At 38.3% G+C, this 13,504-nt stretch overlaps 1 protein-coding gene across 3 annotated transcripts in view; it reads right to left on the minus strand.

Annotated features, from left to right (window-relative positions):
* The window catches only part of spir (spire), a 463,061-nt gene that overhangs the window by 138,003 nt on the left and 311,554 nt on the right, over window positions 1–13,504 (minus strand). For all 3 annotated transcript variants that reach the window (XM_065216592.1, XM_065216591.1, XM_065216590.1), the window contains exon 6: window positions 7,509–7,639. In XM_065216592.1, coding sequence (XP_065072664.1) covers window positions 7,509–7,639 — 131 coding nt within the window. The remainder of the gene's footprint in view (window positions 1–7,508; window positions 7,640–13,504) is intronic.

The raw sequence follows: 13,504 nt of genomic DNA on the forward strand, positions 1-13,504 counted from the left end.
CGTTGTCGGCGAATCTCACGACGGTAAGTGCAGTTTTTCCATTTCCCTGGACCAATTTGCGTCTGCTTCTGGTTGTTTTTCATTGGTGTGAGGTGTATGTATTGAGCTGCTAGGAATGCCACGATGTCCACACTGCAGCGAATAAGTCCGAGGTCGAACCGTTCACCGTGCAACGTTGAATGATTGTGCGGCTTCGAATTGTGTCGTTAGAGATCAACTTTCTCATGGCTATGTTAGTGGTAAGCACCTTGCGGTCGAAGAAAATGTTTGGGAAATTTGAATATTTCCATATATCTTAATGGTTAACTATTTAAATATTTAACATTTATAACGTGTGACATACCACACAAATCTTAGAACACTGGTGAATAGATCGATGCACAAATCATCAAAATCCATTGATTATTGGCCAAGTTATTAGCATTTAAAGTCTGACCAATTTTCGTTGCATTTCCCTGAATTGACACCCTTCCCGAAAGACGTAGTCCTACGTCAAAACCAAAAAACTCAAGCTTGCTGTTTTCTCCCCAGGATGGAACCATCTATTTTTGATTATGCTAGTTGTTTGTCTACAAAAATGATATGAACTATATTATTGTTTCAGTGAATTTGAGCGGTAGTGGAAATGGATTTAATGTCGGCCTAAATGCCCCTAATTTGAGCCCATACATAAATTTAGCAATCGGCTAAATTTTCAATAGCGACCAAAAATATCCATTAGTATCGTCCCAATGACGCGTTCATCTAGATAAAATTGATAAATAGCAGATTTTTAGCGATGGGCCCAATATTATTTAGATCCATAGGCCAACATTAGAGGCATTTCCCCTACATAATTTTTCCCATTTCCGTCCATTTTTCCCATTGTGTATTGTATGTAAGGTAGAGAATTTTAAGATTTCGAGCATCGAAACACCCTTAAAATCACGAATAAAACCTTATTTACGAAGATAATCACGATTCAAGATTTCGGAAAGCCAAACACCCCCTAAAATCATGACATTTTAAGGGATCATTTTAAGATTTCGAGCATCCAAAATCTTAAATCGTGATTATTAGGCCTTATTTACGGAGATAAACGCGATTAATGATTTCAAAAATCCATACACACGATTTGGGGAGAAAAATGCATTTTGATATCAAACATCGTAGCACCCGTAAAATCGAAATTAAGGCCTTATTTACCGAGATAAACGCGTTAAGGGGGGAAATACAAGTAAATTTTTTTTATCGATTTTTTAGTAAAATATATTTTTTTTTAAATGTTACGAGCACGATGAAGGAGTGATCTATGGCCCGGTATCGCCGATTAACCGTAAGTTCCAGAAATCATGTTTTTACACAAACCAAAACTTTTAACGCGTTTTTCTCGAAACGGTGTTTTCCAAATTGGCGGGAAAGATAACTCAAAAACTTCTCATCTAAATGACTTGAAACCTGGCGCATCTTAAAGGAAATAGATTTTCCTCTATGTGAACCACTGATATCATGTAAAAATTAACAATAAATAATTTTCAGGTCTGCCTAAAGTGGAAAAATCAGTGAAAAATCAATTTTTTTTCAGATATTCTTTTCTAAATTTTGGAATCGTTTTTTTTTTTTTTGGTTTTAGAGGTTAACATAGAACAAAAATCATTTCTGAATAAGGTCCAATTGATAAAAGTAAGTTTTGTCCATTTTCAGGTCTCTAGAACGCCCGTCAATTACCAATCCCCACCGGAGGCGACCTCCTTCCGATGTGGCCCCAAGGAGCCACAGAGGTCACACACCAATGAAAAAAATCTCAAATGTAGAAGATTTAAGCAATTTAATGCAAAAAAAACCCAAACGTTTGCGTTGTTTCATTTGCTCACAAAAAATTCCGAAAATCGTCGAGTTTTTGACGTGTTACTTGTATTTCCCCCCTTAAGGGTTTCGAAAATCCAAACACCCAAAAAATCATAATTTAAGACATGTTAAGGCGGATAAACGCATTCCAAATTACGATCATCCAAACACCCCTCAAATCACGATTTAGGGCTTATTCAATTTAAAGAACAATGTGATGCAATTTATAATGTGATGAGGGAATCGATAAAATGAAAGCCTAATGGGAGCCTAATAATGAGAGCTACCCGAAAAATCCTCAGTACGGCTCTGTGACTGCTAAGTGACTATGTGAGTAGTGAGAAGTGAGTTATCAAATTAATACATCAAATTCTCCCGAGCAACGCCGGTAGTATTCAGCTAGTTTGAAATAAAAGAGTTTAAGAGTTAAAATTAGGATTTTAAGGATCTTAAACCATGAAAACTGCAATAGAAGGAAGTTTTGTGACAATAGTGTCCTGAGAAAATTAGCTTAAAATTAAAATATCTACAACTTTGGAAATAGATTCATCATTTTAAAATCTTATAAAAAATGATCCATTTTGATTTTTGAACCACCCTTTCTGCAATTTCGCATCTCTTTTAACACTCCGAATACGATGCCTCCAGAAAGCGTGTAACGGCAAGTTTGCAATGGCATAACTTAGCCATTTCTTTTTTTTTTCCTCTGTTCGGGAATTAACACCACTGCGACCAGTAATTTCCCGAGTAGCACACTTCCGTTAAGAAAAGTTGCAGCAACTTGTTTATGACTGAAATAAGTCGTAAAGAAGTTTCTACAACCGATATGTGACAAGCGTGCTACTAGGGTTGATCTATTGTAGTATATCCCGTATATCCCTAATTGAAAGGTCCCGCTCTTTATACCCTTCGGAGTGTTGAAACACCCTCCAAAGGCGCGCCCCTTTGTCAGTCAAAATTGGATTCCTTAGCAACAAAATTAAGGAATGACACCGATAATGACCATGCATCAGAACCCTAGTCTTAACCACTTCAAATTAGGGAACAACGAATAGAAGATTAGGAATCACATAGATGACGACTAACTAACTCATTTTTTCTTTGTTTCAAGATCATCCTCGGTGGACACAGCCGAGTTTGTCACTATCAAAAAGGCATAAAAAGTAACAAGGACTAAGATGTGTTCCTTGGATTACTGTTACTTTAGTTTGAAGTAGTCAGGACTAGGAATCGGTGGTAGATCTTACATCCCGTAACGTACCACGAAAAGGTGATCTACCCACGTTACGGGGCTAGCCATTTCTTGATGAATTTTAAAAATGGTATCTCTAGAATTCCTAGGGTTTGTAGATTATTTTGAACGTAAAAATATTGGAATAAGGGTCGTCTACTTTTTTTTTAAAGCGAAAAGAGTCGTTACATGTTTTTTTTAAAGGTGTTTTTATGGGTTTCGCAAGTGGCTTAAGGGCTATAATTTAGATTAATGGGCACAAAAGTTCATAATCAGCCAGAATACAGTCATGGTTCCTACATATGGATCCAGGAGACAACGGAACGGTCCTCCGGAAGATCCGAAACATCCGTAAAAGTGGTTCATCCACGAAACTGATCCTAGAGCACAGCAGTTTTTTTTTTCGAAAACACGTGTAACGTGATATAAGAAATAATTTGATAAATTAAACATGGACCGGATGGCTATTGAACCGTCATTCGGAAGATTCGGAGCACCCGTAAAACTAGTAAATCTATTTAACTGATCTTAAAGTTCCGCGGTTTTTTCGAAAACACTTGGAACTGTGATATAAGATAGAATTTAGGATAGTGACATAAACATTAACCCGGATGACCAAGGGACCGTTCTTTAGAAGATCCGGAACATCCGTATAAGTGGTCAATCCATGAAACTGATCCTAGAGCTCCACGGGTTTTTTTTTTCAAAAACATTTGGATCTGTGTTATAAGAATGAATCTGGGGTCGTGATAGAAACATTGACCCGGATGGCTGTGGGACCGTCCTCCGAGAGATCCGGAACATCCATAACAGTGCTAATTCCATGAAAATGATACTAGACCGTGTTCTAAAAATCGTCTTCTGAAATGTTTTTATTTTTCCCTCTACCAACACATACGTGAGGGCTAGATATCCACACCACCAGGTTGCACGAATACAACTGTATTGCTTAATATGCACGGACACACATACGCAGATAAAGTTAGCTGGTTCAATTCAAGATTTTTGGCTAAGCTTCAGGCACTTTGAAATCCTCAGCTGATGCTGAACACTTTGTGATGTGATGTGATGTAAATAGAACCCACCATCAGTGCAAGGATTACCTATGACTGTAGATACTTCACTGGTTGTAAAGTTCTGCCTGATGGTTTGTTGCAGCAGGGTGAATCAACTTCATTGAAGACCTTTGGAAGACAAACGACAAGATGTACGTCTATCAACACGTGACAAGGAACTGGCAAATCCACGAACCCTTGTCCAGTCTACAAATCTTTTGAAACCCTTAGGCTGCCCCCCAAACCCAGCATATAATAATGTTGATTAATGAAATGTATTCAAAAAAAGGGTTATTTAGAGAGAACAATCTTCAACTGGAACGTACTAACCAAATCAATACATCCGGGAGCGCATTCCCGATGCTTAATTTTCTCTAGTCATTTTTAAACAATTCTCAGCTGATGCTGAACACTTTGTACACAAAAATGTTGAGGAATTTCGTATAAATAAGATCGTTGATTGGCTGATGCCCATAGCCATCCATATCCATCATGACCCCAAAGTCATTCTTGTATACCAGTTCCTAATATTTTTGAAAAAAAAAAAAAACTGCGGAGCTCTAGGATCAGTTTTATAGACTTTTACGGATATTCAGTATTTTTCGGAGGACGGTCCCATGGCCATCTGGATCCATTTTTAAGTCACGACCCATAATTATTTCTTATATCACAGTTCAAAGTATTTAAAAATGAGCTCTAGGATCAGTTTCACAGATTTACCAATTTATGGCTGTTCCGGATCTTTTGGAAGAACCGTCCCATGGCCGTCCGGGTTCATATTTATGTCATGAGCCTAAATTCTATCTTTTATCACAGCTCCAAGAGTTTTCGAAAAAAAAACGCGTTTTTTCACAGTTTCATGGATGAACTATGGATGACCATTTCACGGATGTTCCAGATCTTTCAGACGACTGTCCCATGCAGAGCTTAAACTTATTTACTGCCTAGGCTGAGTGTGAAAGCACTGCACTATTCAATCAATTGCTCTGTGCAGACAGTTTGTACAAAACGGTAAAGGACGAGGCAATGAAAGAGCCAACAAAAACATTCAGTCACTCACGAGCAGGCGACGCACACCGCTTGCATTTGCTCACACAGCATGTAATTGAGTCATTTTTCCATAGAAAATGTACGCTCAGTCATTCAAAAAAAATATTGAGTACCATCACGGCAGAATAAACGTGTTGACTGAGCTACTGACTGAGTGCTCGGCTGTCAGTGACTCGTTTACCTCTTAATCATTCAGGCTCTCACGAGGCAGTGAATGATGAGGCAGATGCCAGTTCATATTCATATCAAAATGACTCAATGAACCTGACTGTTTTGCGGACTGGTCCCATGGCCATCCAGGTCCATGATTATGTCATGACCCCAAATTCTTTCTTATATATCTATAGCTCTAGGATCAGTTGTAAGGATTGACCATTTCTAAGGATGTTCCAGATCTTCCGGAGCTCCGATGGCCTCCTAGGAACATGTTTATGTTACAACTCCCTATGAATTTAAATATGACAGTGTCAAGTATTTTTAAAAAACCGCAGAGCTCTATGGTCAGTTTCATGAATTGACCACTTTTACGAATGTTCAGAATCTCCCGGAGAACGGTCCCATGGCCATCCAGGTCCATGTTTATGTCACGACCCAAATTCTTTCTTATACCACAGTTCCTAATGTTTTCGAAAAAAACACGGAGCTCTAGGATTTGGGTCGTGGATTGACCACTTTTACGGATGTTCCGGATCTTTCGAGGAACGTTCCGTTGTCTCCTGGATCGATATGTAGCATGACTTTGTTCTGGATAATTATGAACATTTGTGTCCAATAATCTAAATTATAGATCTTAAGCCAATTGCAAAACCCACACACCTTAATAAAACGTGTAACAACTCTTTTCACTTTTAAAAAAGTAGTCAACCCTATTTTTAATCTTTCAACGATCAGAATAATCTACAGACTCTAGGAATTCTAGAGGTAGGGGAAATGGTAATGGTAATTTCGGCCTTTATTCCCCTAATTTGGGTCCATACATAAATTCAGCAATCGACTAAATATTCAATAGTGACCAAAAATATACATTAGTACCTTCCCAATGACGCGTTCAGCCAGATAAAATTGATAAATAGCAGATTTTTAGCGATGGGCCCAATCTTAGATCCATAGGCCAACCAAAGAGCCATTTACCCTACCACACTTTTTTTTTAAATTCATCTAGAAATGGCTAGGTTATGCCATGGCAAATTTGTCGTTACACGCTTTTCGGAGGCTTCGTAGCCGACGTAAAGTTTTTTACCCACCGTATTCGGAGTGGTAAAAAGGAGGCTCAATGGCAAACAACAACTTCATATGAGATACTTAAGTGCAAAAGTTATAACATCTGGTTTAATATATTTTAGAACTGTTTGGATCACGGTGTGTTGAGATTTTCGTTAGTTTCTCGGGATCTGATTTTTAAAGTCCAGGGCCAGAATGGAAAAAGCTTGATTAGGTATGTATTGTCAAAGACACATATTTCCAGCAGTGGCTTGCAGAAATATGGTTTTGCCAACATTTTAAAGTAAATTTCTTCCAGTTTTAGAATCAGGAGCGATACATCTGCACCATATTGCACCTGTTTATAGGGCAGGAGTGGAAAACTTTGATCAAAATTCAATAGTTTTGTTGTACAATTTTAACTGCTTGTAGTAACACATATCAATGTGATTGCGAAAAAAAATCTCAGAGAGGCCCACCCTTCTGTGATCAATATTACAGCATATAATAATATATATAATTCATTATGTTTACGTGGCATCACGTGTTGCATAAATCGTTTCGCCAGGTAACCTTATTTGCTATGAAGTGATACCCGAGCAAAGTTTGATGCGGGACAACAAAAAGAAAACAGATTTTGATGTCAACATCGAACTGAAATCCTAATTTGATTTCAGTTCACACGATTGACACATTTGACAAAAAGCTTTTGTTTTCATTTTACGGTACATTTGCTCTTAAACATTTGATTTAGTAGTTTTGTTTTCATTGCCAGCAGAACATCAAATTGAATACTCGTTTTGCTATCAACAGGAAAATTGTACATCGAATTAGGTTTTCAGTTTGCTCTCAGAATTAGTAGAATTAGTACTCAATGTAATGTCACAGGAAGATTTGTTTGCTCTCAATTTTGATGTTTAGACCGAAATGAACCAAAAACGACACCAACCTGAGTAATCACCATCAGCAACAACACAACTTCAAGTTTAGTTTTGAATTTTGTCTCAAATATTACTCGGCTAATAATCTTAGAAAAAAAAAAATAGTTTAGAAAAGTCTCAACTCGAAGTGCTCGCTGAGACAAACTCATCAAATAATTCCAACACTTTTGTAATATTGCATCAGTAATAGCCAATGGCACTCACCTGGACCGGATGTCCTCCATCAGGATTTCGTATGGCGTTAGTTCGTACTCGATCGGCGTTCGGGAGAAGTTGATCTTTTTCAGCCTTACTCCCCGCCGCAGTTCGTCTACCACTTGCATCCAAAAGCGAGCCTGAAAAATAAAGACGAGAAAAAAAAAGTCAAGAGAAAGGGTCATTAGCAAACACAGTTTATGACCTGCTGCTGTGGTTGTTGGATGTGATAGTGAAAGAAGAAGACGAGAAAAATGCTGGAGCAAAGCCAATTTCTCCTGGCAAAAAGAATGTACGAAATAAATTAAGCAAGTAACAAGCAAACCGAAAAAAAAACGAACTTGGTACCTTTACAACTGGCATGTTCAGCAGCATTGAAGAGAGTTCAAGTAACTGAGAGCATAAATAAACGGCATTGTAGACGCACATAAAAGGAACGAACGGAAGGAAAAACAATTGCGCACTCCAGAAATGTTAATTAAATCATGCAAACAGTGAATCTTCTTACTGCGTGTGCACAGGTCTCTTTGAACGAAATTACCAATTAAGAAACGTGTTTTCTGCTGGTGCATCTCTAACGAATGTATGTACGATAGTTGCTGAGTGGGGACCTCCCCGGATTCAACATGCCATGAAACTAGGCTATCGTTGTGTTGGCAGTAGAACTACTTAAAGGTCCGGTGGAGTCCATGTACACAATCGTGTTTCTGTGAATTAATTCCAAAGCATCGCCAAGATTTACGATACTTTCCAGTTGTTTACGACAGGGAACCTTCGTTTGTTTTTGCCTAGCTCTTGTATCCATTTCTAGACCGAACAAATAGGACACTCTTCTAGAAAAAATTCATTTCTGTAGCTACAGCCCGCTACTGGAGCAAAACCTTTAAAAAGGAACTTATAATGAAAGCCTCAATCCGTAATTGTACCGCTACATCAGTTTTGAATTCTTGGAGGAGGATCTCGGACCCCAACCGTCGATTCATTCATTGTTCTTGGGTCATTTGTAGGTTGATGCGTTAGGTTATGAAATGGCATGATTCGTCAGTCTGGCTGGCGAGCATATGATGACGATCACCTCTATTTCATCATCACACACGTACGAGCCCTTTTCCTCCCTCGATATGGGATCTCGTGGTTGCAAATTGAATATTCCGAGACCCGACCGACAACGACGAGACAGTTAAATTGGAATGGATTCGAGCGGATCTCTGAGGCGCGGGTGAGCTAGATCTCGTCAGATCGTACGTATGGAGTATGGAATGGTACGTACGTATAAGAACCGAAATGGATTGCTCTCACGATGGGTGCATAAATCATGAGCAGATTTATGAGAACGTTGAGGCAGTCAGTGGGTCTCCAGCTAGTGATTTATTGATTGGTGCTGGAAATTGAAGCGCGCTCCCCGGAGTGATTACTCAATTGATATGGTGCGGGTGGTGGTGATGGTGTGGTACAATGATCTCACTCTATCCATGAGGGGTTGCACGAGAATTGTCTAGTGCTGGCTGGTGACCCTAAAGGGGTTAATGTATTGCTGTAGAAGGCATGACTATGACTCATGCGATCGATGCTTGATATGATTAGTAATTATTTTTAAACATTTAGCAAACTGGATCTGTTTAATATAAATTGTTGAACCATACAATAAAAACTGCTTATGTGATGCATACCACACTGAAAAATAAGATTACTTAGTGACATCAATAAATAAAGTCACCTAAGAGTTCGCATCCGATAACTGTACTCTGGTGCGGCATTAAAAACCGATTAAGTATTCTACCATGGTGCTATCGTAGTCACACTTCGCTCAGGTCCAACACCGATCGATTCACCAGCCGATGGGAAACAAACACCCTATAAAACTAAAGCAAAAATGCATGTATAATAGGCCATTAACCGATAGCAGATTATGTTAATGACATCGATTGGTTCGCCGTTTTAGAACCGTTCTGTCCGTGGCATTCCTTTTAAAGCAGCGTTGGTGACACACCATACCGAGGTCCCCAGTTACAGTTAAAATGCAAATAAACATCTCTGCTAGTTTTCTTACCTCCAACTGATAGGCGATGCATAATCAAGAGCAAAATAAAAACTGTGCCAATATTGTCGGCTGTCAGTTCCGGTCGGATGGCCAATAAATAAAGCGATTGCCGACTGACAACAGATTAGTTCTCAAACCCACGGAAGACGCGAAAAGGGGGGGAGGGAGTCGAGGAGCTTTTAAGCTTAATTTCCAGCGATTCTTTCCAGGCGATACTTTTTATTGTTTACTTCCATCATGAGAGAGCTCTCACAGAAAAGGTGCCTGGAAAACAGGGTAAATATAGCGGTAATTTTGGTATGTAAGTACGCGATTGGGTCGATGCATCAGCCAGCAACGACGACGACAATAAATCACAACGCCTCATAAATCGATGGAACGGTTCTGAAATGATGCTGCTGCTGCTGCTGGAGGTGGTCTTTAGAGAGATTTCAACGCCCGAGTGTTCGTCGCTTGGTGTTACGCGAAGAGGGCAATTGTTGATGTTTGCTCGGAGCAATCTGTGAAGTAACTGTAACTGAAAATGGGAATGTGTAGTCGTAAATCGGAACGATTTATCCGAGTTTACACCGGCAATTATGACCGGGTGAGTGCGCTTGAATGGGATTGTAGTTCAAATAGGCCTCAGACATTCCACCTCCGATGTTGACTACTGGGTGATCTACTCTCAGGAGGGCTGTCCTACTCGAGAAATATGTTTCGTAACATATGAGCACTACTCTAGCCAAACAATGCTCGCGTAGCAAAACTTGTAATTCCAGAGGCTTATAAAATAATTGCCATGATCAAGGATTTGAATAAAAAAAGATTCTAGGATGAAGGTTTAATTTACGGAAATTAAAGGATTTATCAACATAATTTTGATGAGAATTTCTGAAAAAAATCGAGGCGAAATCATGTGGAGTTTTTGTGATAATTCTAAGGCATTTATTCCCCATGAGAATTCCTTCACAGTTTCTGGGGGAAATTCCAAGCAAGTTGTGATTAAAATTCCTAAGTAAATATGTTGTGAATTTGAAGGGAGTTCTGATGGAACGTAAGTCAGAATTCCTTTGAATTCAGTTGATTCTAAGAATAATGAGGAAGAAATCTGGATAAATTCCAGTAATGAGCTCTAAGTATAATCACTATAAATTTATTGAGTAGTATTTGAAGAAAGTGAGGAGTAATTCTCGTTGAAACCAGGCCGCCCTTAACACATGGTCTTTAAATATATCCTCTTGTCGAAACTGGTGAAAAAGACGAGATTTCCACTTTCCTTACCTCCAATTAATGGACTTCTCACTCACCAAGGGGCCTTACAGTTTTTAGAAATTCTAACAATTCTTGACATATTAATTATATTAAATCTTCGAAATTTAATATGAGGATAGGGCTTTCATTCAGAATGGATATTTTTGGGCAAGCGAGGGGTCCATTAATTTGAGCTAAGGAAAATGGCAATCTCGTCTTTTTCATCAGTTTTGACTAATCAAGCGTATATATTAATAATATTTAAAAACCATGTGTCAATGGCGACCGGGTTTCAACGAGAATTACTCTGAGGAGAACTCCAAGTGTATCTTATGGAAAGATTCATGGTAGTTCTATAAAAAAATAGGGGTTTTTGAGAATCGTTTCAATGTAATATTGTGGAGAATTCCTATAAAATATAGTAGAAAGTTCCAGGAAAACTCCAAAAGAATCAGTTTTTTTTTAATCTTGCAAAGGAGTTCTTAGGAGAGTTTCAAAGAAATTCTGCGATGAAATCCAAAGCATTTTGATATTTTGAATTGAGTTGAGTTTGTAAATCGAGGAGATTTTCAAGTAAAATATCAGAAAAATTTCAACGGAGCTCCGATAAGAATTTAACGGTATTTCAGAGAAGAACTTTAATAAAAATGATGAAAATTAAAGGAATTTCAGGACGTAATCCAAAGCAATTCTGAATATGGTTTGGTGGAACTTCCAAGAACAGCATTCCAAGTACATTTCTTGGTATTTCTGAAGGGTATAACCAAGGCACTAATGAGAATTAAAGAAACATAACTAAGTGAATTTTTCTGATGTATCTCTTGAGTTTTATGGAGTTGTTGTTATAGTTTTATGCACACTAAAGCCTCCCTTAGCTCTGTCGGTAATGGGGCAGCTATGAACCAAGACCAGGGTTCGATTCCTGGTCTATCAATTTTTCGGGTTGAAACATTTTCGTCTTCCCTGGGCATAGAGTATGATTGTACTTGTCTAACAGTTACTATAGACTAATGCAAAGACGATACAGGCTGAGAAAGCTCTCAATTAACAACTGTGGATGTGCTCAAAGAAAACTAAGTTGAGGGGCGGTGTCAAGTCCCAGTAGGGCCTTTATAAAAAAAAAAGAAAACAATAAGCACGTAATCCAGGCCTCCGCTGTTCGGTAATTTTTTTTACTACGGAACTGTTCAGAGTTCAGTATAAAATTGAAGGAATATCCTGATGAATATGAGCATCTAAGTGGAATACCTGTATAAAAAGAAAGAGAGGGAGGGGGAGATGGATTAGTAATTTCCATTTAATTCCACTACCTTATTTGCTTATGCTTGACAGATACGTGTATGTGCAGTTTTAGTATTCGACGAGTATTATTACCAACACTGAAGAAGTCTGCACATTGTAGACGAAATACGCGTTTGTATCAAGGATAAGCAAATAAATAAGTTAGTGTAATTAAACGGAAATTACAAACCCTTTTCCCTCTTTCGCTTTATAAAGAAATATACTTTATTAGTGCTGTTAAAAACCAAGTGAAACTTTACCCAGAATTCATTGTGAGGAAAAATTATAAAGAAATATCAAAATGGATCCCAAAAATGTTCTATGAGACATCTGAAAAGAACTTTGAGAGAAGAATATCCACAGGAATATCTTGCGAAATTTTGATCGCCCGCGCACAAAAAAAAATCTGAATTTTAACTATCGCGTAAAATCTCCATTCGTTTAATTTTAAACTATACTTGGCATGAAAAGCAAATTTTTTTACAAGATTGCATACAATATTGCTAATTAATGCAATATTGCGCTTACATTTATGCCAAATCTAGCGTTAATTTTATGTGCGCTATATCTCGTCGAAATTAACAAGAATTTTTCGAAAGATGTAGTTGCTACTCCGTTATTTCTAGATCACCTAGATAACTTAATAAATAAGTTTGGTTTGTACCAGGGTCGTTTTGGTAAACGGTATGCTGAATGTGACGAGTTCATGTAGCGAGCAATGCGACAATAACGATTCTATAATAAGAAAGAGCCAGATATTGAACCCACGATATTTGTTCAGTGAGCAAACACGTTCTCCATTAGGCCACCGAGCCCCTCATACGATCGAGTTGTCGCTACAACCATTCAATCCCGGCGACGGCAACCTTGACAGCATGTTTCACACAAAGCGCGACGAGCGGCTGGCTTGTGATCTTTTTAATGAGATGAAGCCTGGGAATGAATTCACGATCTTCTAACAGTAAGAAAAGTGGGCGCTCTAAGGCCATCATATCATACCATATCATCACAATTCGCGATCATGCTTGTTGGTATCACCGTTGAAATCTGGCAATGACGATGGAAACTGTCACGCCAGAGCCATATTTACTCTTTTTGGGGCCCTTGAGGATGATGATTCCGTGGAACGAAATTTGGGATACATATTTGAAAGATCCTGAGCTCTACTGCAGTGTAACCATGCGAAAAATTCAGAAAATCGATGATGATCGCATATGAATAATTAAATAAGTGTAAGTAAACACTGGCTAACCTACTAACATTAATCATTAAACAAAAATAAAACCTTAGTTATGATGACACAAAACACATAAAGGGGCTAATTAAACAACCCATGATCTAATTATCCAAACTACTGAGGCAAGCAAAAAGGAAGCATAAAATATGCAAACGGAACTGATTGCACCTTTTAATTGACCGAGTGTGTATGTATATCCATTTGGCTCGTTAT

This window comes from Ochlerotatus camptorhynchus, unplaced genomic scaffold, assembly GCF_037179485.1.
Source record: "Ochlerotatus camptorhynchus isolate MF236.1 unplaced genomic scaffold, CSIRO-AGI_Acam_v1.1 ptg000064l, whole genome shotgun sequence".
Lineage (NCBI taxonomy): Eukaryota > Metazoa > Arthropoda > Insecta > Diptera > Culicidae > Ochlerotatus > Ochlerotatus camptorhynchus.